Genomic DNA, 22,388 nt, shown 5'->3' on the forward strand with positions numbered 1-22,388 from the left:
TATAATATAATCTATTATATCCAATCCTCTATCCTATCCTATCCTCTATCCTATCCAATCCTCTATCCCATAATATCCTCTATTCTATCCTATCCTCTATCCTATCCTCTCCTCAATGCAATCCTGTATCCTATCCAATCCTCTATCCTATCCTATCCTCTATCCTATCCTATCCTCTATCCTATCCTATCCTCTATCCTATCCTATCCTCTATCCTATCCTATCCTCTATCCTATCCTATAATATAATCTATTATATCCAATCCTCTATCCTATCCTATCCTCTATCCTATCCAATCCTCTATCCCATAATATCCTCTATTCTATCCTATCCTCTATCCTATCCAATCCTCTATCCTATCCTATCCTCTATCCTATACTATCTTCTATCCTATAATATCCTCAATCCTATCCAATCCTCTATCCTATCCTCTATCCTATCCTCTATCCTATCCTCTATCCTATCCTCTATCCTATCCTCTCCTCAATGCAATCCTGTATCCTATCCAATCCTCTATCCTATCCTATCCTCTATCCTATCCTATCCTCTATCCTATCCTATCCTCTATCCTATCCTATCCTCTATCCTATCCTATCCTCTATCCTATCCTATCCTCTATCCTATCCTATCCTCTATCCTATCCTATCCTCTATCCAATCCTATAATATAATCTGTTATATCCAATCCTCTATCCTATCCTATCCTCTATCCTATCCAATCCTCTATCCCATAATATCCTCTATTCTATCCTATCCTCTATCCTATCCTATCCTCAATGCAATCCTGAATCCTATCCAATCCTCTATCCTATCCTATCCTCTATCCTATCGTATCTTCTATCCTATCCCATCCTCTATCCTATCCTATCCTCTATCCTATCCAATCGTCTATCCTATAATATCCTCTATCCTATCCTATCCTGAATGCTATCCTGTATCCTATCCAATCCTCTATCTTATCCAATCCTCTATCCCATAATATCCTCTATTCTATCCAATCCTCTATCCTATCCTATCCTCTATCGTATCCTATCCTCTATCCAAATCCTATCCTCAATCCTATCCTATCCTCTATCCTATCCAATCGTCTATCCTATAATATCCTCTATCCTATCCTATCCTGAATGCTATCCTCTATCCTATCCTATCCCCTATCCTATCCTTTCCTATCCTATCCTATCCTCTATCCTATTCCAATCCTCTATCCTATCCAATCGCCTATCCTATCCTGAATCCTATCCTATCCCCTATCCTATCCTATCCTATCCTATCCTATCGTCTATCCTATACTACCGTTTGTCCTATCCTATCCTCTATCCTATCCTCTCGTCTATCCTATAATATCCTCTATCCTATACTCTATCCTGTCCTATCCTCAATCCTATCCTATCCCCTATCCTACCCTCTATCCTATTCCAAACCTCTATCCTATCCTCTATCCTATAATATCCTCTATTCTATCCAATCCTCTATCCTATCCATCCTCTATCCTATCCTCTATCCTATCCTCTATCCTATCCAATCCTTTATCCTATCCAATCCCCTATCCCATCCTCTATCCTATCCTATCCTCAATCCTATCCTATCCTCTACCCTATCCTATCCTCTATCCTATCCTATCCTCTATCCTATTGTATCCTCTATCCTATTACATCCTCTATCCTATCATAAAGTCTATCATACAATATCCTCTATCGTATCCAATCCTGTATCCTATAATATCATATATCATATCCTATCCTCTATCCTATCCTATCCTCTATCCTATAATATCATATATCCTATCCTATTCTCTATCCTATCCTATCCTATATCATATCCTATCCTCTATCCTATCCTATCCAATCCTGTCCACTAGCCTATCCTATCCTCTATCCTATCCTATCCTCTATCCTATCCTATCCTCTACCCTAAAATATCCTCTATCCTATCCTATCCTCTGTCGTATCCTATTTTCTATCCTGTCCTATCCTCTATTCTATCCTATCGTATATCCTATAATATCCTCTATCCTATCCTATCCTGAATGCTATCCTGTATGTCCGATTCGTCGCAGACGGTCCGCGTATTTCCGGCCGTGTGGCAATCGAGGATACCACAGCTGCGCGAAGCATGCTCTTTCGTCCCAAAACATATTGCGCAAAGAGCCCTTTTCCGATTTTTGTCCGTCCTTCGACTAATCACGAAGAATGCTAATCCTTGAGTTGCCGCACGCGAGGCGCTTGAGGGTTCGAGCTGATGGCATTGGAAAAGTGGCCATAAGTCAATCCGTACGACCCTCACTCCGTGTACCGTCCGCGAGGTACTTGAGGGTCCCGGATTCGGACACAGCGGGCCTTGTGGCCCACTACACGCGGCGGCCAAGGGGTCGTAAATCCTCTTCCGCACGACGCGAGGTACGCTCGGGTTGCGCTACAACCCCAAGAACCGTGTCTCTGGTTTTCGTCAAACGGACGAAAACCAGAGACAATAAACGCACGTTTTCCAGCCCCTTAGGGGCAATAAATTAGCTGCTAGCCACTTGGCTAGCACGGCGTACGGAGGCCACTCGGGCCCCAACAATACCCAGCCACTTGGCTGAAAATACATGCTGCTCCGAGGTACTAATAAACGCGCTTTTTGGGGAATTTCCCGAACATCGGCCTAAGGTAGGGGTTTCTTCCACCACCAAAGAGGGAGGTTCCAGAAGATCCTCTCCCTTAGGCTGATCAACAAATCAGGAGAGTTTTACTCCCATCATGGGCCCATGCCCAGAATTCTCACCACCCACACAAGGTGACGAACGAACTGACCTCGGAGCAGCAAAGCAGAATCAATCCAACTGGCAACCAGTCAACTGAAAAACTCTGACTAATCGTAGACGTACACATACAAAGGCCTCGCTTTGTTAAATCTGAAATCGCGCTAAGTGCACACCGCGCTAAGTTCACACCGCGCTAAGTTTACACCGCGCTAAGTTTACACCGCTCCAGCCCACTGTTCCGTATTAAAGACTCATCTAAGGTTAGTTCGGCAGATGAGATTCAATAAGTTGTAAATAGTGTAAATAAACAGTCTATTGCGCAAAGAAAAGAGACAGCAACATTCATTTACAACCACAAAATTATCCATGGTCCTTCGAGCCGGATCAGTGATCTAAGTGGAGTGCGGTGAAGTTTGAACATTGAAATATCAACGCACAACGAGATCTGTTCTACCGGACGATCTCCATCATCTTCGTAGGGTCGACATTCTTGGACGTTATACCGAGCCACGGGGATCATCCAAGTACGCGATTGCTGAGGACACCAGTGGACTGATTCTCCAGGAAAGGAAACAAGGAAGCAGCAGCCAAAACCTATCTACGAAAGGTAGGCTCGTCAATTCACGCGGTTCTCTATTTCCTGTTTATTTTTCCACTTTTCTTCCTGTCTCAATTTTCCGAAAATGACTGGCACGACAAAGAAAGATTCTCAAAGGGAGGAACAGATTCGCGCACTCAATCATAGAAGCCGATATTATAAAGGGCAAATTACAATGCTTATGAGTTTCCTTGAAAATTATAAGGACTCTGCTAAAGAACGCGTTAAACTACGAGAACGGATCGAGCGTTTAAAATCATACTTCGAAAAATTCGACGAACAACAAAATGAGCTGACAATAATATCGGATGACAGCGAGACTGTACTTTTGCAACGAGAAGAACTCACAGAATATTACGATGATGTGCTAGCGTCCGCGATAACAATGTTAGAAAATCTTGACACGCCTTCAAATAAGGCAATCAAAGAAAACAATCTTACAAGTAAATCCAATTCGGTTCCAGTCAAATTACCTAAAATAGATTTACCAAAATTCGATGGTCGCATCGAAAATTGGATTACCTTTAAAGACGCCTTCCAAACGATGATACACGCGCACGAAGGTGTAAGTAATATTCAGAAATTAAATTATCTTAGGCTTTCATTATCAGGAAGAGCCGAAATCGCGATAGGAGCTTTTACAATCACTGACGACAACTACGCAGCCGCTTGGAATCATTTAGTAGAAATTTACGATAACAAACGCGCTTTGGTTTTACGACACGCGGCACTTCTACGCGACACTCCATCAATGCCTAACGAGTCATCCGAGTCAATTCGCGATCTTGTTAACCACATGCAATTACAAATACGTTCATTGCAAGCTCTAGGTCGTAGTTGGGAGGATATCGCCAACGATCTCATAACTAGTATAATTATTTCGCGCATGGGCAAGGAGATCAGGAAAACGTGGGAACGCACGTTAGCCGATACCGAAGTGCCAAAAATAAACGATATTTTCAAATTCTTGCATTTGGCCTCCCACCAATGCAGGGATTATGAATCCATATCAAACATCACGACGCAGGATCCTCCGATTAAGAAATCGCAAAATGATAATCGCGCATACAACACTCGACCACTCCCTTTGTCTTCGCCGCCAAATAATCGCGCATACAACAACCGTCCACCTCAATTTTATTCGCAAAATAATCGCACTTATAATACACGGTCATCTCCATCGTCATCACCAAACTTGAATTATCGTCAAGCTTTCGTAACGCAATATCGCTTTCCAACTTGCGGGATTTGTAAAACGGGTGAACATGCGGCTTATCAATGTAAAAAGTTTTTGGAAGCCCCCGTAGATAAAAAAATAGAATTAGCGCGCAAGGCCGAACTTTGCTTAAATTGTCTAAAGCCCGGTCATTCACCTGATACCTGTTACCGGGGCAGGTGCCAAAAATGTCATCGACCACATAACACGCGTCTTCATCGGGATAAAAATCCTAAGCAGCCAACAGTAATGTCAAACGCCGAATCAAAAAACCTTGAAAACGACTCCTGACTCGCTACCCGCTTCGACGTTACGCATCAATCCCAAAATAAGATAACATCGCTAATCATTGATGGTTCGACCCATGATTTAATGGCTACAGCCACCGTTCATGCTTTGGACATCAATAAAAAACTCATAAATTGTAGAACACTCTTGGATACATGTTCAAACGCAAATTTTATAACAGAGGAATTATTAACAAAGTTGAAATTACCAACGCGCGAGCAGAGCGTAACGATCGAAGCGTTGAACGAGCTCAATACAATAACAAATAGGCAAGTCAAACTGACAATCAAATCCCGTTTGAATAACTTTAAACGCGATTTATATTTTTTCGTAATTCCGCGCATTGCTGGGCACTTACCCGACGTCCAAATAGATAAAACAAAAATCGCGATTCCGTCTAACATTCGATTGGCGGATCCAAATTTTCATAAACCCGCGCCTATCGACATGCTGATCGGTACGGGACTGACGCTCTCGTGCCTCAGTATCGGTCAAATAAATTTATCGAAACGAACCGACTCTGACCTGATCTTACAAAAAACTCAATTCGGTTGGGTTATCGGGGGGAGTGCTCCTACTACGTTCCACAAAAATTCGCGCAAATCCTTCTATAACAATACCGAATTTGATTTGAAAAAATTTTGGGAAATCGAAGAAGGACCACAACTTCCTCATTTCACACCTGAAGAGGAAGCTTGTGAAACGCATTTTAAAAATAACATTTCGCGCTCTGTTACCGGTCGATACGTAGTCGCGCTTCCATTTAACGACAAAAAACAAAGTATAGGAGAAACTTATAATCGCGCTATGAGTAGATTTCAGTCGTTAGAAAGACGATTCGCTCTTAATCCAGAATTGCATACAGAGTATACACAGGTAATAGAGGAATACATAACACTCGGCCATTTAACGGAAATAAAGACACCTGTGCACTCTGAAGGGTTTTACCTGCCACACCACGCCGTCATCAAACCCTCCAGCTCAACAACAAAGGTTCGAGTTGTGTTCGATGGTTCGGCAAAATCGAGTACAGGTATATCGCTGAACGACACTCTTTTAACAGGTCCTACTATTCAGGACGATCTTTTCTGCCACTTGTTGAGATTTCGAATGCACCCTTTTGTACTAACCGGGGATATTGAAAAAATGTACCGTCAATTTCTTGTCAGACCCCAAGACAGACATTATCAAAAAATTCTTTGGCGGAATGATAAAAATGAAATCGCGACTTTTCAACTAAACACCGTTACTTTCGGTCTTACATCCGCGCCTTTCCTTGCAACGCGATGCTTGCAACAACTTGCCAACGACGAATTGCACACGTACAGCGCGGCATCCGAAGTCATAAAGAGGGACATTTATGTTGATGATCTCCTGACCGGTGCCGCCACATACCGCGATACAATTAGATTACGCGATCAAATAATCGAATTATTAAAAAGGGGAGAACTTAATATACGACAGTGGGTTTCAAATGATCCAAAATTATTGACTGGGTTATCCAATGACCAAATTCATCCGAAACTCTTTGGGGACGAAACGGTGAAAACATTAGGTGTAGCATGGAATCCGCGAAATGACAAAATTCAATATTCAGTGAATATTAACTCACCACAGCAACCGACAAAACGCGCAATATTATCAACAATTGCCAAAATATTCGACCCTTTGGGATTATTGTGTCCAGTAACTGTAACCGCAAAAATAATTATGCAACGTCTCTGGCAATTAAAATTAGACTGGGATGAATCACTACCCGCTCACCTACATCGTGAATGGTTGCTTTATAAAGACGATTTAAAACTCTTGGAAAGGATCACTTTCCACCGTCACGTCACACAACGCACCGTTGAAACAATTGAAATACACGGATTCTGTGACGCAAGTGAACGCGCTTATGGAGCGGCTATTTACATCCGTAGTATAGACCGTTCCGGAAAAATCAAAACACAAATACTTTGTGCAAAAACCAGAATCGCGCCTTTAAAAACAATAAGTCTCGCTCGTCTTGAGCTCTGTGGAGCAAATTTATTAGCAAATTTATATGTCTCAATAAAAGATTCTCTCACTAATAGCGTCGCAAAAACCACGTTCTGGACAGATTCGACTGTCGTGCTGCATTGGCTTATGAAATCTCCGAGCAACCTAAAAACTTTTGTAGCCAATCGCATAGCAGAAATTCAAACAAAAACGCGCATAACCGACTGGCGCCATATTCGCACGACTGATAACCCCGCAGATTTATTGTCGCGCGGCATTACAGCAAAAGAATTACTCAATAACAAACGTTGGACATTCGGTCCAGATTGGCTCACGCTTGATAAATCGCTTTGGCCGGAATCGCGATTAGAAATTTTGCAAGATATACCTGAAGTACGCAAGATTGTTTGTCTCGCCTCAAATGTCCTCAATCCCAATGACATTCTACACAAATATTCATGCATCAAGCGTCTGCGTAGAGTGATCGCGTATTGTTTAAGATTTTTAAAGGCAAATCGTCATACCGGAGCGATTTCTGTAGAGGAAGCTCAACACGCGAACGAAAAAATTATCGCTTTAATACAGCAACAGTCGTTTTCAGAAGAAATACGCGCATTAAAAACTGGAACGGAATTGCCCAATAAAAGTAAACTTCTCTGTTTAAGTCCTTTTGTTGACAATAAAGGCATATTACGAGTCGGAGGTCGTCTCCAAATGTCAGAATTACCGTATCATGCAAAGCATCCGATATTATTGCCAAAAAACGATCATGTAACCGATCTCATTATTCGACATGCACACTTGCAAAACCTCCATTCAGGTCTCAACGCTACCTTGTACCACGTTCGACAATATTACTGGCCCATCGACGGCAAAAATACTACACGTAGGATATTGCGAGGTTGCGTGAAATGTTTTAGAGTTAATCCTCCTGCGACAAGTTATGTAATGGGAATTTTACCGGCCAACCGAATCACCGAAACGCGCCCTTTTACCAACATAGGAGTAGATTATTGCGGCCCATTTTTCATTAAAGAGCGCAAGTTCCGAAACCGCATGAAAATCAAAATCTATGTTGCCGTATTTATTTGTTTTTCGAGTAAGGCTATTCACTTGGAAGTAGTCAGCGATATGACCACTGAAGCATTTATCGCAGCTTTAAAAAGAATGATCGCGCGCCGTGGAGTATGTAAAAATATTTATTCCGATAACGGTACCAATTTCATAGGTGCCAATAACGAGTTGACCGAGCTTTCCCGAGTCCTGAACGAAAATGAGAAAATTCGTCAATTTCTCAATGATAGAGAAATATCGTGGCACTTCATGCCGGCTTTAACACCACATTTCGGCGGGCTCTGGGAAGCGGCCGTCAAATCTTTCAAACATCACCTTAAACGCGTCGTAGGTAACGAATTATTTACTTACGAAGAATTTGCCACCTTTGTAACGGAAATTGAGGCTGTCCTTAACTCCCGTCCATTGACTCCGATATCATCCGACCCCAACGATCCCGAAGCCCTTACTCCCGGTCATTTTCTAATAGGAACCGCGCTGACGAGTATACCCGAGGTCGATCTCACCATGACCTCCAACAACAAACTGTCAAAATGGCAGCATATTCAAAAGGTGAAGCAGGACTTCTGGACCAGGTGGTCCAAGGAATATATTAATCAATTAAATGTACGCGCAAAATGGGCCAAGGGGTCCCATATAATAAACAAGGGAACCATCGTGGTACTCAAGGACAACCACCTGCCACCTTCACATTGGAATCTTGGACGAGTGGAGGAGATTCATCCAGGCCCAGATGACGTCATACGCGCTGTAACCGTTCGAACAATTAACGGAGTTTATAAGCGCAATGTAAAACAACTAGCACCTCTTCCGATCGAACCTACGTCATCTTAAAATTTAAGATTTATGTCATCGCGCCTTTATTTGCTCTTATTTATTATGTCAATCATATTCGTATACGATATTTTCTATGTAATCAATTAGTAGATAATTTGTTTGTGTTTTAAGGTTAGAGGTTTCGGAGAACTCGCGTTATTTTTTACAGTAACTTGCCTTTTTATTCCCTTTTAGTATCATTAGACTGTACATATTAGCTTCCGCTAGCTCCCTAGTTATTGAATTTTTTCATTATAAGGATTAATCGCGCCCATTTTATTTTTCTATTGAATGACAGTGTCATTCAACGGGGGGAGCATGTCCGATTCGTCGCAGACGGTCCGCGTATTTCCGGCCGTGTGGCAATCGAGGATACCACAGCTGCGCGAAGCATGCTCTTTCGTCCCAAAACATATTGCGCAAAGAGCCCTTTTCCGATTTTTGTCCGTCCTTCGACTAATCACGAAGAATGCTAATCCTTGAGTTGCCGCACGCGAGGCGCTTGAGGGTTCGAGCTGATGGCATTGGAAAAGTGGCCATAAGTCAATCCGTACGACCCTCACTCCGTGTACCGTCCACGAGGTACTTGAGGGTCCCGGATTCGGACACAGCGGGCCTTGTGGCCCACTACACGCGGCGGCCAAGGGGTCGTAAATCCTCTTCCGCACGACGCGAGGTACGCTCGGGTTGCGCAACAACCCCAAGAACCGTGTCTCTGGTTTTCGTCAAACGGACGAAAACCAGAGACAATAAACGCACGTTTTCCAGCCCCTTAGGGGCAATAAATTAGCTGCTAGCCACTTGGCTAGCACGGCGTACGGAGGCCACTCGGGCCCCAACAATACCCAGCCACTTGGCTGAAAATACATGCTGCTCCGAGGTACTAATAAACGCGCTTTTTGGGGAATTTCCCGAACATCGGCCTAAGGTAGGGGTTTCTTCCACCACCAAAGAGGGAGGTTCCAGAAGATCCTCTCCCTTAGGCTGATCAACAAATCAGGAGAGTTTTACTCCCATCATGGGCCCATGCCCAGAATTCTCACCACCCACACGAGGTGACGAACGAACTGACCTCGGAGCAGCAAAGCAGAATCAATCCAACTGGCAACCAGTCAACTGAAAAACTCTGACTAATCGTAGACGTACACATACAAAGGCCTCGCTTTGTTAAATCTGAAATCGCGCTAAGTGCACACCGCGCTAAGTTCACACCGCGCTAAGTTTACACCGCGCTAAGTTTACACCGCTCCAGCCCACTGTTCCGTATTAAAGACTCATCTAAGGTTAGTTCGGCAGATGAGATTCAATAAGTTGTAAATAGTGTAAAATAACAGTCTATTGCGCAAAGAAAAGAGACAGCAACATTCATTTACAACCACAAAATTATCCACTGTATCCTATCCAATCCTCTATCCTATCCTATCCTCTATCCTATCCTATCCTCTATCCTATAATATAATCTATTATATCCAATCCTCTATCCTATAAAATCCTCTATTCTATAACATCCTCTATCCTATCCAATCCACTATCCTATCCAATCCTCTATCCTATCCTCTATCCTATCCTCTATCCTATCGTATCCTCAATGCAATCCTGTATCCTATACAATCCTCTAACCTATCCTATTCTCTATCCTATTTTATCCTCTATCCTATCCCATCCTCTATCCTATCCTATCCTCTATCCTATAATATCCTCTATCCTATCCTATCCTCTGTCGTATCCTATTTTCTATCCTATCCTATCCTCTATTCTATCCTATCGTCTATCCTATAATATCCTCTATCCTATAATAAAATCTATTCTATCCAATCCTCTATCCTATCCAATCCTCTATTCTATAACATCCTCTATCATATCCAATCATGTATCCTATCCAATCCCCTATCCCATCCTCTATCCTATCCCATCCTCTATCCTATCCTATCCTCTATCCTATCCTATTCTCTATCCTATCCTATCCTCTATCCTATCCTATCCTCTATCCTATCCTATCCTCAATCCTATCCTATCCTCTATCCTATCCAATCGTCTATCCTATAATATCCTCTATCCTATCCTATCCTGAATGCTATCCTGTATCCTATCCAATACTCTATCTTATCCAATCCTCTATCCCATAATATCCTCTATTCTATCATATCCTCTATCCTATCCTATTCTCAATGCAATCCTGTATCCTATTCAATCCTCTATCCTATCCTATCCTCTATCCCATTGTATCCTCTATCCTATCCCATCCTCTATCCTATCCTATCCTCTTTTATATAATATCCTCTATCCTATCCTATCCTCTGTTTATCCTATTTTCTATCCTATCCTATCCTCTATTCTATCCTATCGTCTATCCTATAATATCCTCTATCCTATCCTATCCTGAATGCTATCCTGTATCCTATCCAATCCTCTATCCTATCCTATCCTCTATCCTATCCTATACTCTATCCTATAATATAATCTATTCTATCCAATCCTCTATCCTATCCAATCCTCTATTCTATATCATCCTCTATCCTATCCAATCCTGTATCCTACCCAATCCCCTATCCCATCCTCTATCCTATCCCATCCTCTATCCTATCCTATCCTCTATCCTATCCAATCCTCTATCCTATCCATTCCTCAATTCTATAATATCCTCTATCCAATCCAATCCTCTATCCTATCCTCTATCCTATCCTATCCTGAATGCTATCCTGTATCCTATCCAATACTCTATCTTATCCAATCCTCTATCCCATAATATCCTCTATTCAATCATATCCTCTGTCCTATCCTATCCTCAATGCAATCCTGTATCCTATTCAATCCTCTATCCTATCCTACCCTCTATCCCATTGTATCTTCTACCCTATCCCATCCTCTATCCTATCCTATCCTCTATCCTATCCAATCGTCTATCCTATAATATCCTCTATCCTATCCTATCCTGAATGCTATCCTGTATCCTATCCAATCCTCTATCTTATCCAATCCTCTATCCCATAATATCCTGTGTTCTATCCAATCCTCTATCCTATCCATTCCACTATTCTATAATATCCTCTATCCTATTCAATCCTCTATCCTATCCTCTATCCTATCCTATCCTCAATGCAATCCAATCCTCTATCATATCCTATCCTCCATAGTATCCTATCCTCTATCCTATCCTCTATCCTATCCTATCCTGTATCATATCCTATCCTCTATCCTATCCTATCCTATCCTATCCTATCCACTAGCCTATCCTATCCTCTGTCCTATCCTATGCTCTATCCTATCCTATCCTCTACCCTAAAATATCCTCTATCCTATCCAATCCTCTATCCTGTCTTCTATCCTATCCTCTATACTATCCTCTATCCTATCCTCTATCCTGTCCTCTATCCTATCCTCTATACTATCCTCTATCCTATCCTCTATCCCATCCAATCCTCTATCCTATCCTCTATCCTATCCTATCCTCAATGCAATCCTGTATCCTATACAATCCTCTAACCTATTCTATTCTCTATCCTATCCTATCCTCTATCCTATAATATCCTCTATCCTATCCTATCCTGAATGCTATCCTGTATCCTATCCAATACTCTATCTTATCCAATCCTCTATCCTATAATATCCTCTATTCTATCATATCCTCTATCCTATCCTATCCTCAATGCAATCCTGTATCCTATCCAATCCTCTATCCTATCCTATCCTCTATCCTATTGTATCCTCTATCCTATCCCATCCACTATCCTATCCTATCCTCTATCCTATAATATCCTCTATCCTATCCTATCCTCTATCCTATCCAATCGTCTATCCTATAATATCCTCTATCCTATCCTATCCTGAATGCTATCCTGTATCCTATCCAATACTCTATCTTATCCAATCCTCTATCCCATAATATCTTCTATTCTATCATATCCTCTATCCTCTAATATAATCTATTCTATCCAATCCTCTATCCTATCCAATCCTCTATTCTATAACATCCTCTATCCTATCCAATCCTGTTTCCTATCCAATCCCCTATCCCATCCTCTATCCTATCCCATCCTCTATCCTATCTCATCCTCTATCCTATCCAATCCTCTATCCTATCCATTCCTCAATTCTATAATATCCTCTATCCAATCCAATCCTCTATCCCATCCTCTATCCTATCCTATCCTCTATGCTATAATATCATATAACGTATCCTATTCTCTATCCTATCCTATCCTCTATCCTATCCTATCCTCTATCCTATAATATCATATATCCTACCCTATCCTCTATCCTATCCTATCCTCTAGCCTATCCTATCCTCTATCCTATCCCATCCTCTATCCTATCCTATCCTCTATCCTATAATATCCTCTATCCTATCCTATCCTGAATGCTATCCTGTATCCTATCCAATACTCTATCTTATCCAATCCTCTATCCTATAATATCCTCTATTCTATCATATCCTCTATCCTATCCTATCCTCAATGCAATCCTGTATCCTATCCAATCCTCTATCCTATCCTATCCTCTATCCTATTGTATCCTCTATCCTATCCCATCCACTATCCTATCCTATCCTCTATCCTATAATATCCTCTATCCTATCCTATCCTCTATCCTATCCAATCGTCTATCCTATAATATCCTCTATCCTATCCTATCCTGAATGCTGTCCTGTATCCTATCCAATACTCTATCTTATCCAATCCTCTATCCCATAATATCTTCTATTCTATCATATCCTCTATCCTCTAATATAATCTATTCTATCCAATCCTCTATCCTATCCAATCCTCTATTCTATAACATCCTCTATCCTATCCAATCCTGTTTCCTATCCAATCCCCTATCCCATCCTCTATCCTATCCCATCCTCTATCCTATCTCATCCTCTATCCTATCCAATCCTCTATCCTATCCATTCCTCAATTCTATAATATCCTCTATCCAATCCAATCCTCTATCCTATCCTCTATCCTATCCTATCCTCTATGCTATAATATCATATAACGTATCCTATTCTCTATCCTATCCTATCCTCTATCCTATAATATCATATATCCTACCCTATCCTCTATCCTATCCTATCCTCTAGCCTATCCTATCCTCTATCCTATCCTATCCTCTATCCTATACTATCCTCAATCCTATCCTATCCTCTATCCTATCCAATCGTCTATCCTATAATATCCTCTATCCTATCCCATCCTCTATCCTATCCAATCCTCTATCATATCCTATCCTCTATCCTATCCTATCCTATCCTATCCACTAGCCTATCCTATCCTCTATCCTATCCTATCCTCTATCCTATCCTATCCTCTACCCTAAACTATCCTCTATCCTATCCAATCCTCTATCCTGTCCTCTATCCTATCCTCTATACTATCCTCTATCCTATCCTCTATCCTATCCAATCCTCTATCCTATCCTCTATCCTATCCTCTATCCTATCCTATCCTCAATGCAATCCTGTATCCTATACAATCCTCTAACCTATCCTATTCTCTATCCTATTTTATCCTCTATCCTATCCCATCCTCCATCCTATCCTATCCTCTATCCTATAATATCCTCTATCCTATCCTATCCTCTGTCGTATCCTATTTTCTATCCTATCCTATCCTCTATTCTATCCTATCGTCTATCCTATAATATCCTCTATCCTATCCTATCCTGAATGCTATCCTGTATATTATCCAATCCTCTATCCTATCCTATCCTCTATCCTATCCTATCCTCTATTGTATAATAAAATCTATTCTATCCAATCCTCTATCCTATCCAATCCCTATCCTATCCTGAATCCTATCCTATCCCCTATCCTATCCTTTCCTATCCTATCCTATCCTCTATCCTATTCCAATCGTCTATCCTATCCAATCCCCTATCCTATCCTGAATCCTATCCTATCCCCTATCCTATCCTATCCTATCCTATCCTATCCTATCCTATCCTCTATCCTATACTACCGTTTGTCCTATCCTATCCTCTATCCTATCCTCTCGTCTATCCTATAATATCCTCTATCCTATACTCTATCCTATCCTATCCTCAATCCTATCCTATCCCCTATCCTATTCTCTATCCTATTCCAAACCTCTATCCTATCCTCTATCCTATAATATCCTCTATTCTATCCAATCCTCTATCCTATCCATCCTCTATCCTATCCTCTATGCTATCCTCTATCCTATCCAATCCATTATCCTATCTAATCCCCTATCCCATCCTCTATCCTATCCTATCCTCAATCCTATCCTATCCTCTACCCTATCCTATCCTCTATCCTATCCTATCCTCAATCCTATCCTATCCTCTATCCTATCCAATCGCCTATCCCATAATATCCTCTATTCTATCATATCCTCTATCCTATCCTATCCTCTATCCTATCCTATCCTCTATCCTATCCTATCCTCTATCCTATCCTATACTCTATCCTATCCTATCCTCTATCCTATCCTATCCTCTATCCTATCCAATCCTCTATCCTATCCTATCCTCTATCCTATTGTATCCTCTATCCTATCCCATCCTCTATCCTATCCTATCCTCTATCCTATAATATCCTCTATCCTATCCTATCCTCTGTCGTATCCTATTTTCTAACCTATCCTATCCTCTATTCTATCCTATCGTCTATCCTATAATATCCTCTATCCTATCCTATCCTGAATGCTATCCTGTTTCCTATCCAATCCTCTATCCTATCCTATCCTCTATCCTCTAATATAATCTGTTCTATCCAATCCTCTATCCTATCCAATCCTCTATTCTATAACATCCTCTATCCTATCCAATCCTGTTTCCTATCCAATCCCCTATCCCATCCTCTATCCTATCCCATCCTCTATCCTATCCCATCCTCTATCCAATCCAATCCTCAATACTATCCATTCCTCAATTCTATAATATCCTCTATCCAATACAATCCTCTATCCTATCTTCCATCCTATCATATCCTCTATGCTATAATATCATATATCGTATCCTATTCTCTATCCTATCCTATCCTCTATCCTATCCTATCCTCTATCCTATAATATCATATATCCTACCCTATCCTCTATCCTATCCTATCCTCTAGCCTATCCTATCCTCTATCCTATCCTATCCTCTATCCTATCCTATCCTCAATCCTATCCTATCCTCTATCCTATCCAATCCTCTATCATATCCTATCCTCTATCCTATCCTATCCTATCCTATCCACTAGCCTATCCTATCCTCTATCCTATCCTATCCTCTATCCTATCCTATCCTCTACCCTAAACTATCCTCTATCCTATCCAACCCTGTATCCTGTCCTCTATCCTATCCTCTATACTATCCTCTATCCTATCCTCTATCCTATCCAATCCTCTATCCTATCCTCTATCCTATCCTCTATCCTATCCTCTATCCTATCCTATCCTCAATGCAATCCTGTATCCTATACAATCCTCTAAACTATCCTATTCTCTATCCTATTTTATCCTCTATCCTATCCCATCCTCTATCCTATCCTATCCTCTATCCTATAATATCCTCTATCCTATCCTATCCTCTGTCGTATCCTATTTTCTATCCTATCCTATCCTCTATTCTATCCTATCGTCTATCCTATAATATCCTCTATTCTATCCAATCCTCTATCCTATCCATCCTCTATCCTATCCTCTATCCTATCCTCTATCCTATCCAATCCATTATCCTGTCCAATCCCCTATCCCATCCTCTATCCTATCCTATCCTCAATCCTTTTTTTTTTTTTTTTTTTTTTTTCCGAGGAGGTAATCACTATTACGGATACCCGACCCCTCCCGGGGGGGAGTGGGCCGGGTTATGTGGGACTCCTCGGCTGGTGGGTGCAATGCCGAGTATACCCACTAACTCCTCCCCGTCCGTCCCTAGGCTCCTGGGGGCACCCGTGGTCCGCGCGCGCATGTCTATCCGGTGTGCCCCCGCCTTAGCATTCCTCCCTGGGTGGGGGACGCGGCCTCCACCCTATCCTACTCTATCCGAAGGCGCCACGCAACGGACGACGTGAAGCCTTCCCCCCCATTTAGGCCGCCCGATGGACGTCCGGGTCCCCGCCCGAGACGTCCGACGGCCTCCGGGGACGCCATTGGCAACCGAGTATAAGGAGACCGTCGGTCCCCCGCCTCGAGATCACCAAGGGCGCCCCCGCCCGCGTTAAGGACGCCGCAACGGAGGCACGCCCCCGGGGCGTGCCCTGCGTCTCCTTCTCCCACCCCTTCGGCCGGGATCGTGATTTCGCTCACGACCCCGTTCCGCAGCCTCCTTCTGCAGCATTACCTGCTCGCAGAAGGAGGCGAACCCTCTCCACGCCCCCTCGCCGCCCGCTGCCGCCGAGACGACAGCCGGAAGCGAGAGGTCATGGCCCACTGCGCGCCGCAGAGCACGGCGCTCACCCGCCCACGCTGGACACTCCTCCAGAGTGTGCTGCGCCGTGTCCCGCGACTCGCCGCAGTGGTGACACGCCTCCTCGGCCTCCCGCCCGATGCGACACAGGTACACACCGAAGCAACCGTGCCCGGTCATCACCTGCGTCACTCGGTAGGAGACCCTATGCCCCATCCATCCCCTGTTCCACCGGTCGAACACGGGGAGGATGGCCCGAACGGCCCGCCTCCCTCCTTCCTCCGTCCCGTGAAGGCTTTCGCGCCATTCCCGGGCGGCGGCCCGCCGAGCGCGGCCCCTGTACTCCGCCACATCGAGCGCCACCTGATCCGGAGCCATCCCCCTCCGCTGGAGGTCCCTGGCGTACCCGTGTACGTCCGACAACACGCGGGCCTCCAGCTCGAGGGGGATAAGCCCCGACATCACCATCGCCGTCGCGTAAGAGATGGTGCGATACCCCCGCACGATGCCAATGGCCAGCCTGCGCTCGATTCGGCGCAGCAGTGCTCGCACACCGCTACGCCCCCCGGCCAAGACATCGTACGCCCACACAGGGGCTCCGTACAGGACTAAAACCCGCACCACCACCGCGAACAGGCGACGCACCCGTCCACAGGGTCCCCCGAGGTTCGGGAGAAGACGACCGAGCGCAGCGGTCGCCCTCTCCGCCCGGGGCACTAGCGACTCGATGTGGCGGCAGAAACGCCACAGGCCGTCGAGCTCGAGTCCCAGGTACCGCATCCGGAACCCGACCTCGACCGCTCCCCCCCCCACGGCGATCCAGCACTGGGGAGGCGCCGCCAGCCGGGCCCGGTGGTAAAACCACATGGCCCTGGTCTTAGCGACGGACACCTCTAGGCCCAGAGACCGGATCACGCGTACCGCGCGCCACGCGCCGCGCTCCGCCAGGCAGACGGCCTCCTTCGTATACCTCCCGGCGGCAAGCACCAACGTGTCGTCGGCGTAACACGTTAGGCTGACACCGGGAGGCATCCCCTCCCGCAGGACGCTGTCGTACGCGAGGTTCCACAGCAACGGGCCCAACACCGAGCCCTGTGGAACCCCCCGCACGACGCTCCTGCGAATCATCCCGTACCGGCCAGGATATTCTATGCTCCTGTCGGAGAGATAGTCCCCGATCACCCTCCTAAGGTACGGAGGCACCTGGTGGAAGACCAGGGCCTCCGAAATTCTATCCCAGGGGACGGTGTTGAACGCGTTGGCGATATCCAAGGAGATCGCCAACGCAACACCGCCCCCCTCCGTACAGGCCCCCGAGAGAGCCCTCACCCGCCGAATTGCGTCGACGGTGGAGAGACCCCCCCGGAAGCCGAACTGCGCCTCGCTCAGATCGGGGACTCCTCCCCCCGACAGGTGCCGGACGAGGCGTCCAACGAGAACGCGCTCGAACAACTTCCCCGCCTCGTCCAGCAAGCAAATTGGCCGGTACCCGGAGGGCGAGTCCCGGGACTTGCCCGCCTTTGGAAGGAGGACCAGCCTGCCCGACTTCCATAGTGGGGGGAACACTCCCTCCCTCAGACAACTGTTGAACAGCCGCCTGAGTTCGGGAGCGAGCCCCCCCTCCAATGCCAAGACCAACGCGCGGCCCGACACCCCGTCAGGACCCGGGGCCTTGCGGCCCACCCGACGGGCCCTGGTCACCGCCTCCCCGAGCTCGCCGGCTGACACCTCCCACTCCGCGGACCAGGAGAGAGGCTCCTGGCCCGGATGGAGGCGGTGTCGCTGTCCCCCCTCACGCGGGAAGAGAGACGTCACCACCTCCTCGAGTAAGGGAGGGTCCATCGATTCCGTCAGCGGGGGGGCCCACGCGCGCAGCTTGCTCATTACAAGCTTATACGGGCGCCCCCACGGATCCGCGTCCACCGTGCCGACGAGCTCCGACCACGCGTCCGCCTTGGCCTTCGCGATGGCCCTCCGGAGAGTCCCGAGCGCGGCTCGGTACTCCCCGTGGAGCCTCGCCTCCTCGTCGTCGCGCCTCCTGCGCGCTCGGCCATACTGGCGCCGCGCGGCATTGCAGGCACGCCGAAGCTCCGCAATGCCCGCGGACCACCAGTATGCCGCCCTTCTATGGTCGGACCGGCTCCGGGGCACCGCGGTGTCGCACACCGCCGTCATCACCTCCCGGAGCCGCTCCGCCCCGCGCGCCGGTGCCCCCCCAGCCGGCTGGGGCCCCCCCCACGTTACCGCGGCGACAGCGGCCCGGAACAGGTCCTCGTCCGCCCTGTTCCACGCCCATCGCGGCCGTCGGTCCACCTGGCCGTGCCGGGAATCCCGCGCGTAGAGGGCGGCGGGCCACACGTCCATGACTATGGGCGTGTGGTCAGAGGCCAGCTCTAGTTCTTCCGCCACCCTCCATCCCGACACTCGGCGCACGGCCGACGGCGTCCCCCATGTCAGATCGACAATAGAGACACCCTGCGGCCGCACGCACGTCGGCGTGGATCCCCGGTTAATCAACCGGAGATCCAGGCCGGACGCCCAGTCTAACACCTCGCTTCCCCTAGTGGTCGTCCTGGGACTCCCCCACGATACCGCGTGGGCATTGAAGTCTCCCAGGACGAGAACCGGACGGGCGCTGCACCGCGCGATGCAGCTACTCAGCCCGCCCAGGAACCCCCGAAAATGATCGAGGCCACGGTTCGGCGAGATATAAACTCCGACGACCGCGATGTCCCCCCACCGCACCGCCACGAATCCCTCGCCTCTCTCCAGAAGGGAGATCGACGGGGACCCGCGGCGGCCCTCCGCCACTATGGCGACGGAGCCGGCCTCGTCCCCCACCCAGAAGGGGTGATCGGGAACGGAGTACGGCTCCGCCGCCACTGCCAACCCAGTCCCCCGCTCGCGCACGGCCTGGACAAACAAGTCCTGGGCCGCACGCGAGTGGTTGAGGTTCGCCTGCAGAACCGGAATAGGCCTGAAAACAGCCTACCCTGACATTTGCTCTGCAGGCTCCCCCCCCTGGTGGGACTGGGCCCCCGGTGTAGTCGGCTGCTGCTGCGCGGGTGCAGCCGCCGACTTTTCCCCTCTTCCCTTCACCGCCGCGCGACCCCTCCTCGGAGCCGGGGCACACGCTTTGGCCCCGAACCTGTGGTTCGAGGGCCTCCCCAGATCCGCGCAGAGCGGGCATCTGGGGGCAGCCCCACAGGCCGAGGCGCGGTGCTCGGTCGCACCGCACCGATAGCACCTCGCGCTCCTGTCGACCGTGCTTTTACAGGTCGACCGCGTGTGCCCCGTCTCCAAGCAGCGGAAGCACTGAAGGGGTCGCTCCCTCAGTGCCTCCACCCGCGCCGAGGACCAGCCGACCAGCAGCCGGCCCCCCGCCACCACCTTCCTGACGGCCGCGAGGGGGCCCTGGGCCCAACAGGAGCCCAGCACCCGCTCAGAGGCGGACCTCCGGATCTCTCCGACCCGGAACTCGGCCTCCGAGCACCCCCCCGCAGCCGCAAGTGCCGCCGCGACCTCCCTTGCGCTAACCGAGTCGTCCAGGCCAGCGACGCGCAACTCGCCTCGCTTGACGGCCTGGACGACTTTAACCCCAGTCCCTTGTAAGGCCTCAGAGACCCTCGTGGAGAGGGCCCGTGCCTTCTCTTGGCCCTCCGGGCCCTTTACCTCCAGGAGGATCCCCCCCGTCTTGGTCCTCCTGGGGAGCACCCCCGACTCAATCCCCAGCGCCTTGAGGTCTATTGCCTCTCTGGCCCTGGCGATCACTCCCGCGTAGGTGAGCTTACAGCTCTCGGGGATCGTGATCGCCACGGCCCCGGACTTGGGGGCGCGCCCCAGGGCAACAACCCTCCCACTTGACGGCTTCGCCGTGATCGCGCCGGCCCCCTTTCGCGTGCCGACCGCCGAACCCCCGGTCGCCGTCCTCCGTTTCGCCGAAGCAGCGGCCGCCAACTCGGCGGCGAGGGCTATGGCCGCCCTCTCCTCCGCCGCTGCCCGCCTCCTCTCCGCCTTCCTCGCGGACTTCGACTTCGCCACCGACCAGGAGGCTGGGTCGACCGGCGGCGGGATGTCCACGGGTGGCACCACCCCGGCGCCGGACACCACCACCGGCCCAGTCCTCTTGGTTTCGACCACCGCCGGCGGAGAAGCCACCGGCGGGGCATCGCGCGTCCCTCCCCCCCTGCCCTGGAGAGCCGGAACCATCCCGGCCAGGATTGCCCGGAAACGATTCTCCATTCTCGTTTCCAGCTCGGCATTCCTGGCCGCCACCATCGCGTCGACGCGGAGGAGAAGGGCTTGAGGGTCCAGTACCCCCGCCCCCTCCGCCGCCCGCGTCGCCGCTTCCGCCGCCGGTCCCGTCCCCGCGGTCCCGCCTGAGGAGGCGGAGGGTACCGCCCCAGGGGCCGTCTTTCCCGCGACCGCCCGCTTCTCCGCCTCCGCGACGCGAAGCCTCGCCCGGAGGTCCTGTACCTCCTTGGCGAGGGCCTCGGTCTGTTGGCGGAGACGGGCGACCTCCTGGCTATTGCCCCACGCCGTGCCAGTGTATGCCCGCTGCACCAGCGTAGTGCAATAGGCCCTGGCCAGCGCGGAGCAATCTCTGAGCTCCTTGGCAAAATTGCCCTTGAGGCCCCTGGAGACGGTGGAGACGCCCTCCACACGTCTCATCGCGTCCTCCACCTCCTCCGCCAGCTGCGCCGTCGGCAGCTTCCCCGCGGACTCCATTAGCTCCGCGATTTTGCGGAGCTGGCCCCTCTCGGCGCGGTCGCTGAGCACCTGCTCAGCACCCGCCCCCGAGGAGCCCTCCTCAGGGGTCCCCCCGACGACCCTCCCGCTGCGCGTCTGCAGCCCCCCTCCTGCCACGGACGGCTCCAGCCGGGGCCGCTTCCCCGTCGGAGCTCCGTCCGCCCCCCGCATCTCGGCTCCCGCGCGCGACACGCCCGCGTCCGAATCTCCCGAAATCTGTGATGACGTTTCCGTCACCACAGCTTCGCTGGTAGTATTTACCTCCGAAGGGGCCCAGTGGTCCACCACCTTCGGCTCGCAGTCGTTGGATAACGACGCGCTGTGGCCTGCTCGCCCACCAACAGTCGCGCCGGTACTGGGGTATCCCTCCCCTGCACCGTAAACTAAACTCTTTTCCTTTGTGCCGTCCATGTCAATTTTGTGAAACACCCAGCCTTGCCCTGGTCCGTCACCGAAAATCCCGTCCCAACTCGGCAGTTTTCGCCCCTCCGTGCGAACCTTACCGGCAAGGGTGCCCCTGCCAGGATCCGAAGATCCCGCCGGCATTGCCTCGCACATCGTCGAGGCTACTTCCTGCCGCGTACCCCC

At 48.6% G+C, this 22,388-nt stretch overlaps 2 protein-coding genes across 2 annotated transcripts; both read left to right on the forward strand.

The window, feature by feature from the left end:
• Positions 1 to 3,425: 3,425 nt before the first annotated feature.
• Positions 3,426 to 4,847, forward strand: LOC143363890 (uncharacterized). Its single transcript, XM_076804419.1, has one exon. The coding sequence runs from the start codon at positions 3,426 to 3,428 to the stop codon at positions 4,845 to 4,847; it is 1,422 nt and encodes a 473-aa protein (XP_076660534.1).
• An 81-nt stretch (positions 4,848 to 4,928) lies between these two features.
• Positions 4,929 to 8,732, forward strand: LOC143363891 (uncharacterized). The gene has a single exon (XM_076804420.1). It carries the CDS (start codon positions 4,929 to 4,931, stop codon positions 8,730 to 8,732), a length of 3,804 nt encoding a protein of 1,267 aa, XP_076660535.1.
• Positions 8,733 to 22,388: the final 13,656 nt, after the last annotated feature.

Source organism: Halictus rubicundus, unplaced genomic scaffold, assembly GCF_050948215.1.
Source record: "Halictus rubicundus isolate RS-2024b unplaced genomic scaffold, iyHalRubi1_principal scaffold0164, whole genome shotgun sequence".
Lineage (NCBI taxonomy): Eukaryota > Metazoa > Arthropoda > Insecta > Hymenoptera > Halictidae > Halictus > Halictus rubicundus.